Raw genomic sequence first — 24,079 nt, 5'->3', positions numbered from 1 at the left:
ATATTTATTAATATGAAGTCTTGGGGATGAACAAAAAAGGAAAGGTTATTGTTAAATGGTGTTGTTTTCATGTGTCAAGTTGACAAGGAGTCAATTGTCCTGGCTAGTTTTTTTTTAAAAGATTTATTTATTATGTATACAGAAGAGGGTGCCAGATCTCATTACAGATGGTTGTGAGCCACCATGTGGGTGCTGGGAATTGAACTCAGGACCTCTGGAAGAGCAGTCAGTGCTCTTAACCTCTGAGCCATCTCTCCAGCCCCCCTGGCTAGTTTTTATGTCAACTTAACATAAGCTAGAGTCATCTGAGGGAGTAAACCTTGACTGAGAAAACGCCACCAGAAGTTCAGGTTGTTAGACAAGCCTGTTAGGCATTTTCTTAGTTAGTGGTTGATGCAGGAGGGCCCAGCCCACTGTGGGTGGGGCCATCCCTGGACTGGTGGTCCTGAATCCCATAAGAAAGCAGGCTGAGTAAGCCATGGGAGCAAGCCAGTAAGCAGCACCCTCCATGGCCTCTGCATCAGCTCCTGCCTCCAGGTTCCTGCCGAGTTTGAGTTTCTGTTTTAGCTTTCCTCAAGGGATTCAGGATATGAAAGCCAAATAAACCCTTTACTCTCAAGCTGGTGTTTCATCACAGCAATAGAACCCCTAGCTAAGATCATTAGGCTTAGTCTGTTTCAGGAGAAAAAAAAATGAGAAGATTAAGTACAAAACCCAGGGAATTGATTGAAGGTGGGTGGATCACAAGAGATACCAGGATCCCAAAAGAGAATCTCAGTATGTCATGATGCTGTAAAAAAAAAATATGAACAAAACAAGCTCAGATTCAAACTTATTTATTCTTGTGAAATTTTCACCAAGAATGATTACTTAAAAGTGACTTGGAAAGCCAGGCTGTGGTGGTGCACATCTTTAATCCCAGCACTTGGAAGGCAGAGACTGGTGGATCTCTGAGTTCCAGGCCAGTATGGTCTACAGAGTGAGTTCTAGGACAGCTAGAGCTGTTATACAGAGAAACTCTGTTGGGGATTATTATTTTAAGGTGTGTTACTTTCGTTTATGTTGCATTTGTTTAACTCTGTGAAGCTGTGTTACTGTGCCTGTCTAAAACACCTGATGGTCTAATAAAAAACTGAACAGCCAATAGCAAGGCATGAGAAAGGATAGGCAGGGCTGGTAGTCAGAGAGAATTAACAGAAAGAGAAATCTGGGAGAGAGGAAGAAGAAGGAATGAGAGAAGAAGGAAGAGGACTTCAGGGGCCAGCCACACAGCCACCCAGCTACATAGCAAGCCACAGAGTAAGAGTAAGATTTATAGAAGTAACAGAATAGGAAAAGCCCAGAGGCAAAGGGTAGAGGGGACAAGTTAAGGAAAGCTGGCAAGAAACAACCAAGCTAAGGCTTGGCATTTATAATTAAGAATAAGCATCCATGTGTGATTTGTTTGGGATCTGGGTGGTGAGCCCCCAAAAGAAAAAACAGCTAACAACATTTTGGCATACCAACATGGGCTGCATTTCCATGTAGGGCCTGAGAAAGCTGAAAAGAAAAAAAAAATAGGATATGGCTCCTTTAAGAAACCCTGTTGTACAGCAGAGCACTTAAACAGCTTTTTTCATGATAAATAGAAAGAAAAAAACTAAGTAAAGAACACCTGCCAAAGTGCAGGGCACCAGCATCCCAAAGCTGGGGGGCAGAATGAGGTATCAGGTCAAACAAACCTCCAACTGGGCCGCAAGCTTTAGGCTTGGCTCTCACAAACCTACATGTGGGCAAAGCCAGCTAAGGGAGCAGCATGGAGGGTCCAGGAATAGCTTAGAAGTCTGAAACTTGCCCATGTGGTCAAAAAAGGTTAAAAGATACGCAGTAGAGCAGGTTCAGATGGGAGAAAAAAACTCTAAAAAAGTTCCAGTGTGTTTAACAATGACATAGGCTTAAGAAATAAGAGAATATGGGTATAGACAGTTATAGAAGGAAATAGTTTAAAAATAATAAAGTCTTTAAAGAGACAGTAAAAATAATAAAAAAGAATAAGCCACACAGAGATGGGAAATACACAGGGAGTCTGGATCCTGTATGGTATTATGTTGATTTTAAATTTTTTGACTGTTGATACACAAACAATAGCTGCTAAGAGACATGGGATTGTGAACTGGACTGCAAAATTGAACCAATCTAGATACTTTAGGAATGCCTTAACTTTAAAAGAGAAGTAAAAAAATATATATATTTGTCAAATGGAAGTCAAATACTCTGGGGAAGAGATTTTGCTTTTGTTTCCACAGGTAACAAGAGGCTGTGGATTTGTTCCACATTAATATGGATCACGTTTGACCAAGAGAGACCTCCTAAATCTTGACAGGTGATATCTATCAACAAATATTATAGCTGATCGCCAGGCGGTGGTGGCCCACGCCTTTAATCCCAGCACTCGGGAGGCAGAGCCAGGCGGATCTCTGTGAGTTCGAGGCCAGCCTGGGCTACCAAGTAAGTTCCAGGAGAGGCACAAAGCTACACAGAGAAACCCTGTCTCGAAAAACCAAAAAAAAAAAAAATTATAGCAGATCATCCCAGGACTTGGCCATTCTCTCAAATTTTCTCTCTGGGACCCTAAAGGTACTTTGTCCACAGACAGCAAGAAGCAGTTTGGAGAATACAACATCCACATTCCCAAGAGTTGGGTTGTGGGAGGGTTTGGGTTATTTGGTGGGTTATGGATGTTTGTTATCATTTAGGGGAATATAGTATATTGATACAAATTTAAAGCTATTTTTGTTAACACTGTATATATGTTTCTAGTCTTGTTTAAGGTATTGTACCTATGCAGTTCATTTTAAAGTGTAAGGTTTAAAAATCCTAGTTTTTGAAAGCTATTACTATAAACTATATAAGATAATCAGGAAACATGTGTTAGTGGTTAGTCATTTAACAATCAAAATTGTAGATATGTTAGGTGTGCTTTCAGATCATATATAAATATATAAATACAAAATATAGATCATATTTTAGACAGATAGATGGTCTTCAAACCTTTCAAAGACCACAGAATATGGCACTTAAAATGTTTTGTTACCTTAGAGCTTTTTGTGATAATGAGACATATCTGCTCCTGGCAGCATCAATTTACTTCAGAGATGATGGCCATTGAAGAAACTCCTAATGGAGTTTGCTTTCAATGTGGCAAGACTAGCCATTTGGGCAAGAAGCTGCTCTTACCTGAACTGATTGACAGTATGATGTATAAACTGGACATGCATGACCCACAGGAAAGTGACTGCTGAACTTTGTTAAAACAAGGGAGGATGGGCCTTCAGGGTTCCCACTTCACAGAAGAAACTGCCAGACATTTTGCAGGACATAGAGGAAAGCGACTGACAAACTTTGCCAGTATAGGCAGGACAGTCTTTCAAATTTTCTGCTTCATTGAAAAGTGCCAGATAATATGGGCCTGTAGGCTGAAGATGGATGCCCCAATGTTGCAGAGGAACTCTGGGTAACTGTCCAGGCCGTCCGATGTCTCTGTCATTTCTAGAGTTTTTGAAAATTGTTTGCAATGCACTTTTTGTTTACTTAAATAATACTATATCCTTTCTGGGGCCTTTGATGGAGTTGAGGACTAGATAGTTATAGTTGTAGTTTTCCTTAGATATGTCAGAAAGTAAATTAGGTATAAAATTTTAGATTTACTTAGAGAGGATAGATTATGGAGCATTTTCTTTAAATTTACCAGACATAAATGAATTGGAATTCAGTACATTGTGAATGTAATCTTTACTGGATAATTGTTCTTATTGTATACAGTCTTACTATGTTAAAGTTAAAACCTTTTATATTTTGTTTAGAAAAAAATAGGGGAAATGTTGGAGAATATTATTTTAAGGTGTGTTACTTTTGTTTATGTTGCATTTGTTTAACTCTGTGAAGTTGTGTTACTATGTCTGTCTAAAACACCTGATGGTCTAATAAAGAACTGAACAGCCACCGGATGTTGGTGGCACATGCCTTTGATCCTACCACTCAGGAGGCAGAGGCAGGTGGCTTTCTGTGAGTTCAAGGCCAGCCTGGTCTACAGAGAGAAATTCAGGACAGGCACCAAAAAACTACACAGTGAAACCTTGTCTCAGAAAAAAAAAACTGAACAGCAAATAGCAAGGCAGGAGAAAGGATAGGCAGGGCTGGCAGGCAGAGAGAATTAATAGAAGGAGAAATCTAGGAGAGAGGAAGGAGGAGAACTTCAGGGGCCAGCCACATAGCCACACAGCCACCCAACTGTACAGCAAGCCATGGAGTAAGAGTAATATTTACAGAAGTAAGAGAACAGGAAAAGCCCAGAGGCAAACAGTAGATGGGATAAGTTAAGTTAATCCATACCAATGTAAAATATCTGAGACTAATACTTGCTTTTTTGTTTAAAAGTAGGTTCAATAACCTATCCTTTTAGTCTGTCATTCCTATACCCCCTTTTTTCTTGTCATCCCTTTTCCCTTTTCCCCCAACACTAGATAGAAGAGAAAGAAGGACAGAGGAAAGAAAGAGAAAGAGAAAAAAGAGAAAGAGGGAGAGAGAGAGAGAGAGAGAGAGAGAGAGAGAGAGAGAGAGAGAAAGAAAGAAAGAAAGAAAGAAAGAAAGAAAGAAAAAGGTCCCATAATCTAACCTCCTTTTCTTAGTTTCCTCCCTGACCATGACCAATAACAACTTGCAACCAACCCCTCTAAATAACGACAAACATCCATAACCCACCAAACAACCAAAAACCACCCATCCTACATCTCAGGAATGTGGGTGTCATGTTCTTAACATTACTTCCTGTTGTCTTGGGGCAACAGCATCTTTAGGGGACCCTGAGAAAATTAGGATAATGGACAAGTCCTGGGAGAGATAGCTGTATCATTTATTGTCCAGTGTCTATGTGATGGGAAAGTACAGGGCTTAACTGAAGTCCTGGCTGGAGTAATCTGTAAGGCTGGACCATCTTAGCTAGCCTCTTTGAAGTTGTTCTGGATGTAGATTTTTGAGGAAATGGCAACAGAGGCATTCTAAGAGGCTGGATAACCTCGGCCACTTGTCTTGACTTCATTGGTGTCTGATCCTTTTGTTCTGAAAACACACAAACTTTTAAAGGTAATATACATATCTGCATTAACACAAGTATGGAATGTGCCATATGCACAAATCAGCTAAAGATGATTCTCTGCTCTATGTTTGAGCAGGTAAAAGACATCTGTCAACTTTATAAATCTGTTTGGACTGCATAACCAAACTGTAATATAAGTATCCATGCCATATGAAAGAATGGCATGTAATAATAAGTCATGAAGACTCTGTACCCAACAAGATTTATCATGTCTCATCCAGTCTCAGAGCTGTTCCCATGTAAAGGGATCCACATATACATTACCTGTCTTGTAGTTTTTGTTGGTTTGTTTCTTCATGTCTGTAGCCAAGATTTTCAGGATGTCTCCTCCAGTCAAATATGATCTTTATTAATTTTGAAGGAATCCATAGCTTTTCATTTCCCATGGAAACAAATGCAACACATTTCCTGACTTCCATTTTGAAATTAAGACATCCTTAAAATATATAGACTGGTTTGAGTCAGAAGTTTTTTCCACTATCCAATGTCTCTCAGCAGCTGTTTTTTGCTCATTAGCATTTAAAATTTTTGAAGTTAATAAAGCACTATGTAATCTATCTCTGGGGGTCTTTGTTACCCCTTTCTATTTACTAAGTATCTCTTTTAAAGCATGATTGAATCTTTCTACAACTGCTTATCCTGTAGAATTGTGTGGTATGCCTGTAATATGCTTTATGTTACAATATGTAAAAAAAACTGTTTCATTTTACTAGAGACATATGCTGGAGCGTTGTCAGTCTTAATTTGTAAAGGTATTCTTAATATAGACATAACTTCTAATAAATGTGTAATTACAGATGTTGACCTGAAATGACCAACTTGAATTTGATACTGTGGCCCAAAAGAGGCCCCTTAGGGTGTTTCCCAACAAGGGGATACCTTGTTTGTCCCTTGTTGATCTGCATTCATTAGTTCAATGCATACCCCAGAATTGGGGCCTTCTTTTTGGATTATCCCTAGAAAACACATAGTTTCTAGGAATGCCTTGCCTATAATCCCCTTTGAAATGATCTTGCTTGCCACAGCCAAGACATTTGACAGCTTGGCTTTTCTTTAAACCTTTAGAGATTACTTCTATTAAAGTTATATCATAAGTCTTCTATTAGTGCTGATCTTCCTTTAGAGGCCTGATCACCTTTTGCATTCAGAATTAGCATTTTCGAAACCCAAAGATTCAATTAATATCTGAATCTAATTCACTTCTATTTACAACTGAAATCAATCTTTGTAAAAAAAAAATCAGTAAATGCTTCCTTTGGACCTTATATAATTTTATTAAACAGTACAGACCTTTTTCCTGTTTCTTCAACCTTGCCCCAAGCACTTAAAGCTGTTGTACAACACAGTGCCAAGGTGGCAGCATCATATTCAGCCTGCATTTGTATCTCAGCATATTGACCTTCGCCTAGAAACTGACACTGGGAACTATTGATTCCTCTAGCCCTATTTCTCTGCTCTGTCTCCTTAGCATCTTCCTTCCACCATGACCACTACTGTAACTGAGGACCAGCTTCTAGGACTGCTTTTGTCATATCTTTCCAATCTTGGGAGATTACTCTATTTTAAATCACCCAAGAACTTAATATCTGCTTCACAAATGGTGAATGCATACCATACGAAATTACAGCTTCTTTAGATTTTTTTTAATCTAGCACTGCTGATAAGATAAAAAGGTAGACTATTGAATCTACTTTTAAAAAGCAACTACTAGTTTTAAATATTTTACATTGGATTGGATTTTTGTACATTCTATATAAATTATGTATATTGATACATTTTGAGATTGATTTTGTTAGAAAATACTGTACATATATTTCTAATGTTGTTCAAAGTATTGTACCTATATAATTCATTTAACAATGTAATGCAAATTGCTGATCCTTGAAAGTTATTATTACCAACTAATTAGGATATAAAGAAATGTAAGTTAGTAATCATTACAATCAAACTTGTAATCTTTTTATTTATTTATTTATTTATTTATTTATTTATTTATTTATTTATTTATTTATTATGTATACAGTGCTCTGTCTACATGGCCAGAAGAGGGCACCAGATCTCATTACAGATGGTTGTAAACCACCATGTGGTTGCTGGGACTTGAACTCAGAACCTCTGGAAGAACAGCCAGTGCTCTTAACCTCTGAGCCATCTCTCCAGCCCCAAACTTGTAGTCTTATTAAGTATGTTTTCAAGGTCAAGCAGAGACATATTTTCTTTTTTCTTTTTTTTTTTTTTTTTTTTTTTTTTTTTTTGGTTTTTTTCAAGACAGGGTTTCTCTGTGTAGTTTTGCGCCTTTCCTGGAACTCCCTCTGTAGTCCAGGCTGGCTTTGAACTCACAGAGATCCGCCTGCCTCTGCCTCCCGAATGCTGGGATTAAAGGCATGCGCCACCACCTGAGATATATTTTCGATACAGAGGTCATCTTCAAACACTTCAGAGATCTACAGAATATGGCATTTAAGATAGTTTAATAACATAGATTTTAATTTTTTTATGACAATGAGCCATGTCTGCTCATGGCAGCACCAATCTACTTCAGAGAAGATGATGGGCATTGAAGAAACACCATATGGAATTTACTTTCATTGTGGCAAGTTAGACACTGGGCAAGAAAGTGCCCTCACATCATCTGCTGACAGTATGCTATCCAAAATGACAAGTAGGACACAAAAGAACCACCAAACCTTGCCAACACAAGGTAGGAAAGATCTTTAGAAAATCCTGTTTCACAGTCTGTCAGATATGCTAGGCCTGTAGGCTGAAGATGATGCCCCACTGTTGCAGAGAAACCTCGGGTGACTGTCCAAGCAGCTGGCTGTTTCTGTCATAACTCACATTTTTTTGAAAGTTGCTTGTTTGCACTTCCTGTTTTACTAGGTAATATTATTTCCTTCTCAGGTCTCTAAGGGAGTTGAAGATTAGACAGTTATAGTTTTTCTTGTTAAGAAATTCAGAAAAGAAACTCACTAAGAGGTGTAAAGTGAGTAAGACTGAAAGACATCAAAAGATGGTTTTTGGTTGGTAATACAAGTTAGGATAGAAAGTGAATTAGGTACATTTTGGGCTCATCAAAATAGGATAGATAATGGAATATTTTTGCTGAATTTGTGAAATGCAAATGGACTAGACATTGTTGATGTATTTATTGCCTGCATATATTGTATGTAGTTATTGTACTTATTGTATATAATTTTTCTTATATTAGTTATAACTTTTTTATTTTAGACAAAAAAGGAGAAATGTGATATTTTATTTGTGCACCCCAATAAAGCTTATCTGTAGATCAGAGGAAAAGGCCAGCCATTATATTAAACATAGAAGTCAGGCAATGGTAGCACATGCCTTTAATCCTCACATTTGGGAGGCAGAGATCCATCCGGATCTCTGTGAGTTCAAGACCACACCAGGAATGGAGCCAGGTGTGGTGGCACATGCCTTTAATCCCAGCACTAACCATGGAGGTCTGGAGATCTGTACAGACAGACAGGAAGTGGTGTAGCTGGGTGGAGAGAGGAAGTAAGAGGGCAGAAACAGAAAAGCATAGAGGCATGGATATACAGGAAGTAGGTCTCTTTTTGGCTGAGGATTTCTAGCAGTAAGAACATGGCTGGCTTCTTTCTGCTTCCCTGATGTCTCAGTTTTTATCCCAATATCTGGCTCCAGGTTTTCAATTAATAAGACCGTTTAGCAATTCGTCTTACACATTGCTATGGAATGCCATCCAAATTCTTCATAGTCTTGGGGGTACCTATCTATCATCTGCTGGCATTTGCTGTATAGTAACTGGATAAGCTAAGGTTGGTTTTCTAACGACTTTTGACTGGCCTTCTATTTCATTATTCATTGGCATGGTAGCTCTTGTCTTAATCCCTCGGTCTCTGTCTCAGTATCTTTCTCATTTTTATTCATGTCTAATTTTTCTCCTAAGGCTTGTCTTTTATCAATCTATCTTTAATATTTTTTTCTTGTATTTCTAAAACTTTTTTTCTCTGAGAGGGCACAGAGGACCACTATGGTTATTAAGAATAAAATATGAAGCCAGGTGGTGGTGGTGTACACTTTTAATCCCAGCACTATGGGTACAGAAGCAGGTGGATCTCTGCGAATTCAAGGCCAGCTTGGTCTACAGAGTGAGTTCCAGAACAGCCAGGACTGACTACACAGAGAAACCCTGTCTCAAATAAAAATAAAATAAAATAAAATATGAAATACCAGAATGATAGTAATTATAATTGATATTAAGGCAACATCAGTTAAGACATTTATCTTTTCATTTCCTGTTTTTTTAGTTACTTTCCATTTACAGTGATAAAGCACCATGACCAAGGCAACTTATAAAAGAAAAGCACTTTATTTGGGGCTTACAGCTTTAGAAAATGATGAATCCATGATGGTGGAGCAAAAGCATAATGGTAGGTCCATCTGAGAGCTTATATCTTGATTTGAAAGTTGGAAGCAGAGAAGCTCAGAATAGCTTGAGTCTTTTGACTCAAAGCCCATCCCTAGTGATGCACCTCTATGGTGATATTTTATTTGTATTGAAATGTGATTTTATTTGTATGTTAATAAATAAAGTTGCCTGGGGGTCAGAGCTAATAGCAAGCCATAGCAGAAGCTGGGCGGTGGTGGTGCATGCCTTTAATCCCGGCACTTGGGAGGCAGAGCTAAGCAGATCTCTGTGTGTTCAAGGATACAGCCAGCATGGAGACACACACCTTTAATCTCAATAACAACCATAGAAGACCTGGAGGTCTGTATAGATGGGCAATGACGAGGTGGTCATGTGGTTGGGTTTATAACCAAAGAGAAGGCAGAATAGAAAGTCAATAAAAAGAACCAACACACAGGAAGTAGGTTTCTTGCTGAAGAGGACAGCAGCGGCAGTGAAGGTAAGGTTTTTAGCTCTTAGCTATTGCTCTGACCTCTTGGGCTTTCATCCCTACATTGGCTCTGTGTTTCTTATTTAACAAGATGGTTACATCTACACACCTCCAACAAGGCCACACCTCCTAATCCTTCCCAAACAGTTCCACCAACTGGGGACCAAGTATTCAAATATATGACCCTATGGGGGCCACTCTCATTCAAACCACCACAGTAGTGATTTAATTGTCATGCTCCTACAGCAAGATGGAAGGTATAGATCAGAATTCCCAGAAGCTCCTGGGCCAGCTAGGGTAGTATATGCAAACCTGAGATCCTGACTCAAACAATTGGGGATAGGTCAACACCTGGAGGCTGTTGTTTGCTCTCCACACTTGCACTGGCACAAACAAAAAAATATTAAAAACAACCAATTAGGGCTGACAAGATGGCTCAGCAGGTAAAGGCACTTGCTGGGCAAGTGTAACCTGAGTTTGATCCCAAAACCCATGTAAAGGAAGGAGAGAATAGACTCTATCATAAAGTTGATCTCCAATTTCCACAAGCAAATGACCCCCCCACACACACACACACATATCAATGAAATTTGTTTTCAAATGTTACTCCCAAAGCACTTCAGAGGCTGAGGCAGGAGGATTGTTGAGTTCCAGGACATCCTAATAGCAAGATATAATCACACACACACACACACAAAGAAATGGCTGGGCTGACAAGATGCTCAGCAGGTGAAGGTTCTTGCTGCTAATCTTGATGACCTGAGTTCCACCCCGGAACCTATGTAAAGGCGGAAGGAGGAAATTAATGCCACAGAGTTGTCCTCTGACCTCCGCACATGCCCACTGCACAATAAATTTTTTAAAGGTTCATTTCCATAGGCCTTGTACTTATTAGAATAGTGCCCTCAAACATTTTTACACCCCAGGGCCTTCTCAATAGAAACCACTGTAATCTGTCCCCCAGGTGCTAACTGGAGAAATCATCCATCTTTTTTTTTTTTTTTGGTTTTTCGAGACAGGGTTTCTCTGTGTAGCTTTGCGCCCTTTCTGGATCTCATTCTGTAGACCAGGCTGGCCTCGAACTCACAGAGATCCGCCTGGCTCTGCCTCCCGAGTGCTGGGATTAAAGGCATGCACCACCACTGCCCGGCTGAAATCATCCATCTTTTTAAAATTATGTGTATGTATATTAATGCAGAGCCTGAAGAGGCCAGAAGAGAGCTTCAATCCCCATAGCTGAACTTACACAGTTGTAAGATGTCCAACGTGGGTGCTGACAGAAGAACTTGAGTTCTCTGGAAGCACAGCAAGCACTCTTAACCACTGAGCATCCCTCAACCCCTTTATTTGAGACAGTGTTTCACTATGCAGACTTGGCTGGCCTGGAACTCACTATGTAGGCCAGGCTGGCCTCGAACTCACAAAGATGCACCTGCCTCTGCCTCTTAAGTACTGGGATTAAAGGCTTGTGGCACCCCTTTGAAACAGGGCGTCATGTAACCCAAGCTGATCTCAAATTTGCTACATAGCTGAGGATGACCACATGCTCCTGATTCTCCTGCCCCCACCTCCCAGTACTGGGATTAAAGGCCTGTGCCATCATGGCTAACTTAAGATCCCATCTTCTATGTATCTTCTGGCCCACCTCAACAAAATAACTGAATAACTGTTACACTCTTTCTCTCTCTCTCTCTCTCTCTCTCTCTCTCTCTCTCTCTCTCTCTCTCTCACACACACACACACACACACACACACACACACACACACAGGTTTTATTTTTTTTATTTACAAGCTTTTTCTCCAACCTTTTCATGCCTTCTAGATAAAATCTAACAGTTTACAGCTTTACCATATTCTGTAAACAGGGTTTCTCTCCAGTAATTCTTTTCTGTACCTGAACTAGGATAGTAAAAGATTTTCTCAGATACCTTATGTGTCCTCAAATGTCCAAAAGTGAAGGCTTTCCCAGCTCTAGTCACAAGAATCCTATACAACGTGAGCACTCTCGTGCCTTAGAACGGCACTGGGAGAGCCAAAGGCTTTCCCACAGAATTTACATTTGTAAGGCCCAACACCAGTGTGCCTGATTATATGTCCTTGAAGGCCTGAATTAGAAATGAAGGCCTTCCCACATCGCTTACACTCATAGGGCTTTTCTCCAGTGTGAGTTCTCTCATGTTTTCGAACCGAAGTTGAACAAATGAAGGCCTTCCCACAGTATTTACACACAAAAGGTCTCTCTCCCGTGTGAGTTCTTCCGTGTTTACCGAGTGCACTAGGCGAATTAAAGGCTTTCCCACACTCCTTACAGTTATAAGGGCCACCTCCAGTGTGCCTTATCATGTGCCCTTTAAGGCCTGAAGGAGAGCTGAAGACCTTCCCACACTCCTTACAGCTGTAGGGCTTCTCCCCAGTGTGAGTCCTTTGATGTCTTCGAACTGAGCCCCCACAGCTGAAGGCCTTTCCACACTGTTCGCACTGATAAGGCTTCTCTCCCGTGTGAATTCTTTCATGAATTCTGAGGGAGCTGGGATAGTGCAAACCTTTTCCACACACGTTACACTTATGGGGTCCACCTTCAGTATGAGTTATAACAAATTCACCAAGGCTGGTAAAGGAAAGGAAGGCTTCCTCATGTTCCTCACACTCAGAAGGTTTGTCTGCAGTGGGAGACCTGTCACTGATGTGGAAAGAGTGATTACTTCGGAAGGCTGTCTCACACTGCTTACATTTGTACTCATGTGCTTCCTGTCTAGTGTGAGCACTGACGGAACTCCTGGATGAGTGAGGCATGAAGACTACTCCACACACACCACATTCACAGAGGTTTACTCTAGCAGAATTTTTCCTTTTCAGATCATGGTCAAGAATTTGGCTGAAGGATTCTCCACCACGGCTGTCTTGTTTGCTGTCACCAAGTCTCTCTATAACATGGCTGCTGTTAAGAAAAAAATCAGAACACATTACAGATGCTTGACTCACAATTTCATACTTACTGTAGGCTTCAAATTCCTATTTTTACTAGGGGGCTGAAGAGATATCGCAGCCATTAAGGATGTGAACTGTTCGTTTTTTAGTGCTTTTGTTTGTATTTTATTTTATAGATATAGGTATTTTGCCTATCTGCATATATGCGCCTACAAAGGCCAGAGGTATCGGCTTCCTCTGGAGCTGGAGTTAAGTTCCAGGGGTCCAATGTCCTCTTCTGGCACACAATAGTGTACAGACATATATGCAGATAGGTGCACACGCGCGCGCGCACAAACATACACACACACACACACACAAATAAATAAAATGTAAAAATAAATAAATAGCCAGGCAGTGGTGGCACACGCCTTTAATCCCAGCACTCAGGAGGCAGAGCCAGGCGGATCTCTGTGAGTTCAAGGCCAGCCTGGTCTACAGAGTGAGTTCCAGGAAAGGCTCCAAAGCTACACAGAGAAACCCTGTCTCGAAAAACCAAATACATAAATACATAAATAAATAAATAAATAAATAAATAAATAAATAAATAAATAAATAAGCAAGCATGCAGATGGATGGGCTTATTTTTTAAAACTTCATGACAAATTAAAATTCTGTGTCTATGTGTGTCTATGTGTATACAAGTGTACATGTGGAGGCCAGAGGTCAATCTCAGGTGTCTTCTTTGCTACCTTATTTTCTGAGATACGGTCTTGCACTTTTACACATAACTAGCCAGTGTGATTAGGCTGGCCGGCCGGTAAGCCCCAGAGATCTACCTATCTCCCTCCCCAAAGCTGAGATTACAAGCATATGTCCCCACACCTACCTGGCTTTTCACATAGATTCTAGGGTTCAAACACAGGTCCTCACGCTTGCACAGAAGGCATTTTACCACCTGAGTTACCTGTTTAGGTGCAAGTCTTACCAGTGCCATATACCCAAGGAGTCTGGGATGTTTAGGTGGAAGCCCCACCTCTCTCTCTCCCCAGACCCCACCCCTGTCAAGTGGTGGCTCCACCCCCAGAGGGTACTTAAGGTCTGGCCCACAGACTTCCCCTCATGGTTTTCCCTCATGGCTTCTCCTTTTCCCCTGGGACTACCCAAGAATGCTCTGCTCAGATTAAACCTGGACTTATTAATTGGCCTGATCGGACTTACTGCGTCAGTGGAGAGGCTTAATATATCGGGGTATGGAAACTTCTCACTACCGACCCAGCTCCTCAACTTTCGTAGGACATTACTTTCTGTTTTCAGTGAGAATTACCTTAAGATTCTCCCCTGCTTTCTGTACCACTCTTCAATATTCTGGTCCCATCTTTCTCCTACAACATAGCGGGGAGAAAATTGAGTTATTAGAGACAATGTATAAGACTCTAGGACCATGACCTGATGAAATGATGTTATGGTTATTCATCAGAGTATTCCTTTTCACATTTCCAATCATGGGCCAGCACCGATAGGAAAAGCATGCTGTCTAACTGGGAAAGTAAGAAGCTGTCATCCTTACCCACAGAAGCCAAGTTCATAAAGATTTCCCCAACAACCTCTCTGTAAAGGTTCTTCTGGGAAGAATCCAGCAGAGCCCATTCATCCTGGGTGAAGTTCACAGTCACATCCTCAAAGGTCACCAAGTCCTGAAATATCCCAAATGTGTTTATAAGAGGAAGGGAGATACACATGTAGCACAGAGAACCTGTATTCAATCCATAAGACATTCACACAAGGCTGGAGAGGTGGCTCAGTAGTTAAGAGCACTTGCTGCTCTTCAGAGGACCTGAGTTCAATTCCCACCACCCACACTGGGCTGCTCACAACACCAGCTCCAGGAGATCTAACATCTTCTTTGGCCTCCTTGCTGAGGGAAGGGGCAGCAACATAGCATAAAATAGACATACACATAAATAAAAATAAACCTTCCTTTAAAAAGACATTCACATACACTTTTAGTTCATGGTAAATGAATACGGTTACCAGAATTCTAACCCTAGTCCATATTCACTCTCTCATAAATTACTGGCACCAAAACACATGGAACTGATCTGTACATTTTAACTGTTGGCTTGTCATTCATATATATATATATAATTTTTTTTTCCAGACAAGGTTTCTCTGTGTAGCTTTGTGCCTTTCCTGGATCTCGCTCTGTAGACCAGGCTGGCCTCAAACTCACAAAGATCCGCCTGCCTCTGCCTCCCGAGTGCTGGGATTAAAGGAGTGCGCCACCACTGCCCGGCTGTTTTTTTATATTGTGTGTGCACATCCAAGCACATGTGGAGGATGTCAGGAGCTGTGCTCTACTACTCTCTATATTATTACCAAGACAATGGGAAGAGTAATTACTGAAGGCTGTCTCACATTGCCTTCAGCTGTAACCATGGACTTCCTGTCCAGTGTGAGCACTATGGCCTTCCTGGATGAGTGAGTCCAGGGCCTCTCACTGAACCTGAAGCTTCCACTTTTCAGTTGGGCTGGCTGACTGGCCAGTAAGCCCCAGAGCACGTCTCCACCCACAGCACCGGGATCACAGGCATAAGGCCATACTAGGCTTTACACAGATGCTAGGGATCTGAACTCAAGTCTCCATGCTTCCCCAGCAATCAGCTCACCCACTACGCCATCTCCCCAGCTGCTTTGTTGGCTGTAGACAGTGTCCAGCTCTGCTGCCCCAGGCCAACCTCTGATTCATGATCTGCCTGCCAATCCTCTCAGACGCTGGGATTGCAGCTGGTGCCACCATGTCCGACTTACTGATAGATTTATCACAGGTGTAGTGGGTAGCCGGTCCAGCTTTGACCTGGAAGTACCACCCCCATTGAGGCTTCGGTAACTGTCATGCCTACAAGGCGGGGCTGAGACAGGACCCCTGAAGACCCTGGATCCGGACGGGTCGGCTCTCTTGGTTTCTGGATCCTGGACACTGGAGGTAGACTGAGCAGAGTTCTCCAGAGAACACCGCCGGACTGCGCTACACCTTTCCCAGACCCTGTAACCTGTCCCTTCACTTGTAAGTTACCCCATAAAATAAACCTCCCTTTTAACTACGTGGAGTTGCCTTAATATTTAAACCAATACACAGGTCTAATTTTTCTTTTTCTCTCTGCCCCACTTTAAAATTGTACAAGGTGTGCTGGAGAGATGACTCAGCAGTTAAGAGCACTGGCTGCTCTTGCCGAAGACCCAGGTTCAATTCCCAGCTCACAACTGCTTGTATCTCCAGTTCCAGCAGTTCTGGTGCCCTCTTCTGGACTATAAGGGCAAAGCATGATGCAGACATACACACTGGCGAAACACTCACAGGCATAAAATAAACTTTCAAACATATAATTGTGCAAGAAAATCAGCAGGAAGGCAGAGAGAAGACGGCAGAAGGGAGAGGCAGGAGCACCCTGACCCTACGGAATCTTCATGGTGCTGAGCCTGAGAACAGCCTCAGCTCCGTCCACTCCCATTTCAGCACGAGACACAGGCTGAGACAAGGCACCACAAAAGCTCCTTCAGCAGAGCCCAAACTGTATTCGGTTTGGCTCACACTGAGAAATAGATTAACAGCTACATTTCTCTCAGTCCTTAAAATTGCATTTATTTATTGGGGGTATACGTGCCATAGTGGGTGTGGAGATCGGAGGACAAGCTTGTGGGGTAAGTTCTCTCCTTCCACCACGTGGAAGGCTTTGGGTAGTGTCTCAGTTGCTTTTTTATTGCTGTGATAAGACACCATAACCAGGGCAACTTATTGAAGAAGGAGTTTATTGGGGCTCAGTTTCAGAGGGTAAGCTCACAACCACCGTGCTGGGGAGCATGGCAACAGGCGGGCACAGTGCTGGGGAGCATGGCAACAGGCGGGCACAGTGCTGGGGAGCATGGCAACAGGCGGGCACAGTGCTGGGGCAGCAGATGATTCAGAAAGGAAGACACTGGAAATGGCTCAGCCCCCCTCCAGTGACACACCTCTTCCAAGGCCACACCTCCTAATCCTTCCCAAACAGTTTCACCAACTGGAGACCAAATATTCAAGCATATGTGCCTACGGGGGCCATTCTCATTCACACCAATACAGGGCTCAAACTCGGGTTATTAGGTTTGGTGGCAAGTACCTTGCTAGCACAACAGCGACCATTTCTGACATAGCTGAATGGGGATCAAGATGTGATGGTGTTATGCCCAGATCGCATCCCCAAAGAGGCCACCGGAGACTTTAGGTACAGAATGCAAAAGCAAGGTGTATTCATAGTTTACAAGTCTCGGCAGGGGGGCTCGTTCCAAAACTCTCACGGTAGCAGTGAGGTTCGGAGGAGCGCTCCCCTTTCTTTGTGAGGCTAGTTCTTAAAGGCACAGGCCACATAATTCATTTCCCACAACCCGCCTCCCTTCCTTTGGTTCATATCAGTTTTCCTTTTTTCAGTCTTTCATGTTATCTTTATCTCTCGTTTGTTCAGCAACCTTACGAGCTGTCTCCGGGATTCGGGAAGTTTGGGATGTTTTATGACCAATTAGCTCCTGCCGGATGGTCAAATATCCTGACTCTGTGTGGTTTTTTTTTTTTTTAAGTCCCTATAGCTGATATCACCACCTGGGAACTTAAAAGGGGTCTAAGTTCTTATCTACACTTAGGAATCCTGGTTTAAGCTTCTCTTTGTCTGTAGGGGATAGAGTGGGGGGTTTTTACTGAGGTTTCACAAAGGTAAGTAGACTCACAACTATAAAATACTTAGTGGAGGGGCAGGCATGGTAGGGCACACCTGTAATCCTAGCACTCAGAAGGTTAAAACAGGATTGTATTGAGTTTGAGGCCAACTGGGATACATAGAAAAAATATGTCTCAAAATAAAAATCTTGTGGTGGTGCATGTGTATAGGAAATGCTGAGATACAGAGGCAGGAGGATCTTGAAGGCTGATTTAAGCTACACTTGGGGCTAAAGAGACGGCTCAGGAGCTATAGGGCTTGTGCATAAGCATGAGGTCCTAAGTTCATATCCCCAGCACCCACATAAAAAGCTAGGCATGGCAGAACAAGCTTATAACTCCAGCACCAAAGAGGTGTGGAGACAGGAGGATCCCAAGGACTCGCTGGCCGGCTAGCCAGTCTAGCCAAAATGGTAAACCCAGGTTCAGTGAGGAACCCTGTCTTAAAAATAAGGTAGAGTGACAGAGAAGAACCACCAATGTCAGTCTCTAACCCTGACCCCACTCCATGCATGCGCATATCTGCACACATGAGCACACATGCATATTCCACACACATGCAAAAGTGGGTGAGCAGGGTGTTCTTCCCTTGCACCCCTTCCCACTCTCAGAAATTGTCATTTTTTTCTTAATGAATCTGTGTGTGTGTGTGTGTGTGTGTGTGTGTGTGTGTGTGTGTATTTTGTGAGCCAGTGAGATGGCTCAGCAAAGTCTGACAGGCTGAGTTCAATTCCCTGGACCCACACGACAGGAGAGAATCCACTCCCACAAGTTGTGCTCTGACCTACCCACACACAGGGGTAAGAGGAAAATGTAATCATTAAATACCTTTTAAAAAAGCCTAGGGTAGTAAAGTAGGGAACTACTCTGAGTTGAAGGACAGCCTGCCATAAATAGTGAGATGAAGGCCAGACTGAGTTACGGTGGTGGTTTGAATAACAATGGCCCCTATGACTGGAGAGATGGCTCAGTGGCTAAGAGCACTGGCTGCTCTTCCAGAGGACCTGGGTTCAATTCCCAGCACTACATGGCAGCTCACAACTGTCTGTAACTCCAGGTCCAGGGGATCCAACACCCTCACATAAACAATGTGCACATAAAATAAAATAAAGGCTCCCATAGGCTCATATATTTGAATGCTTACCCTCAGGGAGCAGCACCATTTGAAAAGGATTAGGAGGTGTGGCCTTCCTGGAGACAGTGTGTCACTGGGGGATGGGCTCTGAGCTTTCAAAAAGCCCACACGGGTAGAGGTGGTGGCGCACGCCTTTAATCCCAGCACTCGGGAGGCAGAGCCAGGTGGATCTCTGTGAGTTCAAGGCCAGCCTGGTCTACAGCGCGAGATCCAGGACAGGCACCAAAACTACACAGAGAAACCCTGTCTCAAAAAACAAAACAAACAAACAAAAAACACCCACACCAGGCCCAGTGTGCTCTCAGAGCTTCTGCTTCCGGCGCCTGCACGCCCCTCCCCCCCCCCCCGCAGCGCCGCCCCAGCACACTGCACACCACCCCAGCGCACTGCACGCCGCCCCAGAACACTGCACACCACCCCCAGCGCACTGCACACCGCCTCAACACACTGCACGCCGCCCCCGGCGCAGCAGGCGCACTGCACACCGCCCCCGGCGCCTGCATGCCCGCCATGCTCCCCACAATGATATTAACGGACTAATCTCTGAAACCTAAGCAAGCCCCAGTTAAGTGTCTTCTTTTATAAGAACTGCCTTGGTCATGGCGTCTTCCAGCAACAGAACACTGACTAAGACAGACGTTGGTGCTGGGGACTGGGGTGCTGCTGGGACAGGCCTGACCACGCTGTTTGTTGAAAGAATATGGAAGACTCTGGAACTTTGGACTAGAAAAACGGTTAAACTCTTTAAGTGGGGCACAATGGGCCACACCAGTAGAAGCATGGGAGGCAGAGGTGCTGGGAGCAATACAGACCATGAGAGCCCAGCTCTAGAGGTCTCGGAGGAAAAGAATAGTGGTAAGTGGTCTAGAGACCGTTCCTGTGATATTTCGGTGAAGAATGTGGCTGGTTTTTGCCCTTGTCCAAAAAAAAAAAAAAAAAAAATCTGCCTGAGGCTAAATTAAGAGTTTTGGATTAATGGCACTGGCAGAGTGGTGGCAGAGGAGAGTTCAAAACAGCCTGACAGTGACTGCTGCATGGTATTAGTGGTCACTCTTACATAAACACATAATGAAAAGGAGCAAACTGAGCAAGGAAAAATACAAAAAGTACAGTCTGAAGAGAAAAGCAGCACCAGGAAGTGCTCAATGAGATAAAAAGTTCAAATAAAACCCTGATGCTAAACTTGAGGGAGTGGTGACCTCAGGGAAGGACCCCACCCAACCAAAGCTTCCAACCTATGAAAAGAAATTAAAGAAAATCTTAAGCAGTGACGGAAACCATCTACACCAGAAAGCGGGTGCAACTGAACAAGGGGACCAAGTTCCAGCCCCAGGCAGCAGAACTTGGCAGTTTTGGTCAAGGGGTCCGACTTTTGTGTCAAGGACACAAGAAAGGTATTGTGGACTCTCCCTCCAAGCTTAGAAAGTTGCTGAGGCAGATGTGTGTCAGGGGTGTCCCTGCATAGAGGCTCAGAGAAGTCATCATGTGAAGCTATGAAGGTGAAGCCTGAGTTGTGAAGCCAAGATATTGGAGCGTGGGGTACCTGCCAGGGAGAGCTGCAGACTGGGTAGAGAACCAGCCCAGAGACAGAAGTGTGTTGCCGTCAACAAGCCGAAAATAGTTAGAGATCCAAAGAGCATTTTGACATCAGACATGGAGATGCAGAGTTTGGAGTTTGCCCTGCTGGCTTTAGGCCTTGCTTTGGTCCAGTATTTCCCCACTAGTCTTCCTTTCTCCCCTTTTAGAATAGTAATGTATATTCCATGCCTCTGTGTATTGGAAGTGGATGAATTTGCTTTTTGATTTTAATTTTGCAGGGGATTACAGTTAAAGAGATTGCTGTCAGTCTCAGAAAAGACTTTGAACTTTGGACTTTTAATCATTGTTGAGACTGTTGTAGACTGTGGAGACTTTTATTAAAGTTGGACTGAATGCATTTTTGCATTATGATATAGCCACAACCTTGTGGGGGCCAGGAAGTGGAATGTGGTCGTTTGAGTAAGAATAACCCCATAGGCTCAGAGATTTGAATGCTTGGTCATCAAGGAGTTGCACTATGTGGAAAGGATTGGGAAGTACAGCCTTGGAGGAAGTGTGTCACTGTGGGCTTTGAGGTTTCAAAAAGCCCACACTAGGCCCAAGGTCCATTGTCTCTCTCAGCTAGCAGATTAGGATATAGCTCTCAGCCACTTCTCCAGCACAATGTAGGTCACTATGCTTCCAGCCATGGTGATAATGGACTAAACCTCTGAAACTGTAAGCCAGCCCCCAATTAAATGATTTCGTTTATAAGAATTGCCTTGGTCATGATGTCTCTTCACAGCAAAAGAACACTAAGTTACAGAGTAATAAACTGTCACCTAGAATGCAAGAAGTCCTGGGTGTGACCTCCAGCACCTCACGAACTAGGAATGGCACATAACTAAAAAATTCCCACTTGGGGAAGTAGAGACATGGGGAACTAGAGCTCAGGATTGGAGCTGAAGGGATGGTTCATTTGTTAAGAGGACTTGTTATTCTCTCAGAGGACCCAGGTTCTGTGCCAAGCATGGAGCTCACAACTATCTAACTCCAGCTCCAGGGGAACTCCAGTGCCTTTTTCTGATCTTTTTGGAAACCAGAAATAAAATGGTACACAGACACCCATGAAGCAAAAAACACATATATATATAATAAATCTTAATTTTTTTTTGGTTTTGTTTTGGTTTTTTGTTTTTCAAGACAGGGTTTCTCTATTTAGTCCTGGCTGTCCTGGATCTCGCTCTGTAGACCAGGCTGGCCTCAAACTCAGAGATCTACCTGCCTCTGCCTCCTGAGTGCTGAGATTAAAGGCATGCCTGGCCAAAAAGAGAGAAAAGAAAGTTCAAGGTCATCCTTGGCTATAAGGGTTTGGGGCCAGCCTGGGCTACTTGAGAGCCTGTTATCCCCTCCTCAACCCCCAAAAAAACCAAACCCATAAACCTATGTTTACCCAAGTCCTGAATTACATAACCCCCCTTTTAAAATAAATAAATAAGCCACAAACTTCTGTTTTGCCCAGAGCCCCATCATGGAGCCAATGTCATAAATATCTCCAGCTTTCAGGGTTCTGAAAGGTGGGTGTGAAGAGCAGCAGGTTGGCACACATGCAGTAAGATTCCCCAGGCAGAACCCACTGGGCCTTCCATTCCAGCTCTCAGGGGCTGGCACACTAGGAGGCTGGGTGGGGGAATGCAAGGCAGGACCACCGAGTTTCACTTTTATTTATTTATTCATTCATTCATTTTTACGTGTACAGGTGTTTTGTCTGCATGTGTGTCTGAAGGAGACAAATCCCCAGGAAGTGAATTTACAGACACTTGAGAACGATCATGTGGATGCTGGAAATCAAACCTGGGTCCTCTCTAAAGTATCCAGTGTTTTTAATCACTGAGCCATCTCTCTAGCCCTGTGTTTCACTTTTTAATGAAATGCACACTTTTCTTGATTTTAGGAAAAGACTATGTGTGTCTTTCAATATCTATTGATGAAATACTTGCTTTTACTGAGAAACTGAGATTCAAATAAATGAATAAATCCCTTAAAGGTGACACCCCACAGGGAAAGTCAGTACTCATAAGGGTACTGGAAGGCAAATGACCCAGAAAAAGTTGGCAAAAAAGAACCTTACAGCATCTGCAGCCAGGAAAGACACTGGACTTCATTCATGGGCTACCAGGACACCTGGTGGCCGTGGGCTTGTTTCCAGATCACGAAGGAGTGTGGTCCTATTAGCTTTGCTGTAGATGGTACCTGACGCAAGAGTCATGATGGTAAATAGATTGCCTGTGTTGTCCCATGCATCTTAGAGAACACAGTTCCAAAGAGCTTCCTGTCATGCAGACAGCCAACAAGGCAAAACTTTAGGCTTTATAACAGCCATTCAGCCAAGTCTGGTGTTCTATACCTGTAATCCCAGCACTCAGGAAGTTGAGACAGGAGGATTATTAGTTTGAGACCATCCTGAATTGTGTAGTGAAACCATATACAATACACACATGCTAATAATTAATAAATAAAGGACTGGAGATGTAGTTCAATGATAAAGCTCAAAGCCCTGGGTTCTATCCTCAGCACTGCAAAAACCAGTCAATCAATCAAACCAACTTTTGCCCTACAGAAAAGCTGTCATTAAAAATGTGTGTTTAGGTGTAGAGCGGTCACCAGCTCACAGCCCGGGTCTGCAATCACAATACTTGGGACTTGGGAGGTAGGGGCCTGAGGGTGAGGAGTTAAATTCAGCATCAGGAGACTGCTGACCAGCATGCAGGAAGCCCTGGGTTCCATCCCCAGCACCGCTTAAACCCAGGCCAGATCTAGAAACCCTGTTGACAAAGGTGAGAAAGAGTAAGTGGAGGGAGGGAGGAAGAAGAGAGAAAACGACAAAGAAAAAGGACAAGGAGCGGGGAGCTGCTACTGTGGAAAGGGGAACCGGAAGCGAAGGTCTTCGCTGGCAGCAGAATTTGAAAAGCTAGGCTGGAATAGGGTCTCTAATTTGAGACCGCCCGTAAATCTGTCCAACCCTGGGGGAAACTGGCCCCCACTCAGGGGGCAGGGATGGGCCGGGGGCCGTCAGGCAGCAGCTCCTCCCGCACTCTGTACAGTCAGGGTCTGGTTGCCGCCCGGTCCACCCCACGGCCCAGCCGCGCTGAGCAGAACTGAAGCCAGACGGAGGGAGGGCAGCCGGGCAGAGCGGAGCGGGACCGAGCAGAAGCCACGGGAGGTGGGGCGCGGGGAGGTGGGGGGTGACAAACTCGGCGCAGACTCCCGAGTGACGCAAGGCTGCGTCACGCAGCAGTTGTTTCCATCTCCGGCTGCACTCACCATCTCTTTGCCCAGGAGGTCCTAGTGACGCCCGCGTCCGGGTTCCCGGTTCTCTTCGGGGCACAGTAGGACACGGACGGAGGAAGAGAACCGAGCTGGCAATCACTGGGACAAACCATCCCGAATAAGAGCCCCGTCCCCTCGGTGGCTTTGCGAGGTGGCGCACCGCCCCTTCCAGCGGCGCGTCTCATTGGACAGTTACTGCAGTCCCGCCCCCTCACTGAGGGACAAGGGGAAAGACCAGGGATAAATTCGTGTCCTCTAGGTCCTAGATCCTTAAATCTAGGATCTCAAGCTGATTGGGGCAGCTAAGGAGAAACATAAGTAAACTCTCTAGCTGTTCGTGGTGGTTGTTGTGTGGGTGTGCGTGTGTGTGTGTGTGTGTGTGTGTGTGTGTGTGTGTGTGTTAATTGACACCCGGTATCATGTAG

At 43.6% G+C, this 24,079-nt stretch overlaps 1 protein-coding gene across 1 annotated transcript in view; it reads right to left on the bottom strand.

Annotated features, from left to right (window-relative positions):
* Positions 1 to 23,843, bottom strand: part of LOC131914807 (zinc finger protein 709-like) — a 36,800-nt gene extending 12,957 nt beyond the window's left edge. Inside the window, exons 1-5 of the mRNA XM_059267504.1 lie at positions 23,649 to 23,843; positions 14,495 to 14,621; positions 14,252 to 14,309; positions 12,740 to 12,955; positions 12,342 to 12,523 (exon numbers count right to left, since the gene is read on the bottom strand). Coding sequence (XP_059123487.1) covers positions 12,342 to 12,523; positions 12,740 to 12,955; positions 14,252 to 14,309; positions 14,495 to 14,621; positions 23,649 to 23,651 — 586 coding nt within the window. The 5' untranslated portion in view covers positions 23,652 to 23,843. The remainder of the gene's footprint in view (positions 1 to 12,341; positions 12,524 to 12,739; positions 12,956 to 14,251; positions 14,310 to 14,494; positions 14,622 to 23,648) is intronic.
* Positions 23,844 to 24,079: the final 236 nt, after the last annotated feature.

Source organism: Peromyscus eremicus, chromosome 7 (assembly GCF_949786415.1).
Source record: "Peromyscus eremicus chromosome 7, PerEre_H2_v1, whole genome shotgun sequence".
NCBI classification, from domain to species: domain Eukaryota; kingdom Metazoa; phylum Chordata; class Mammalia; order Rodentia; family Cricetidae; genus Peromyscus; species Peromyscus eremicus.
This window is presented reverse-complemented; position numbering and strand designations above follow the sequence as displayed.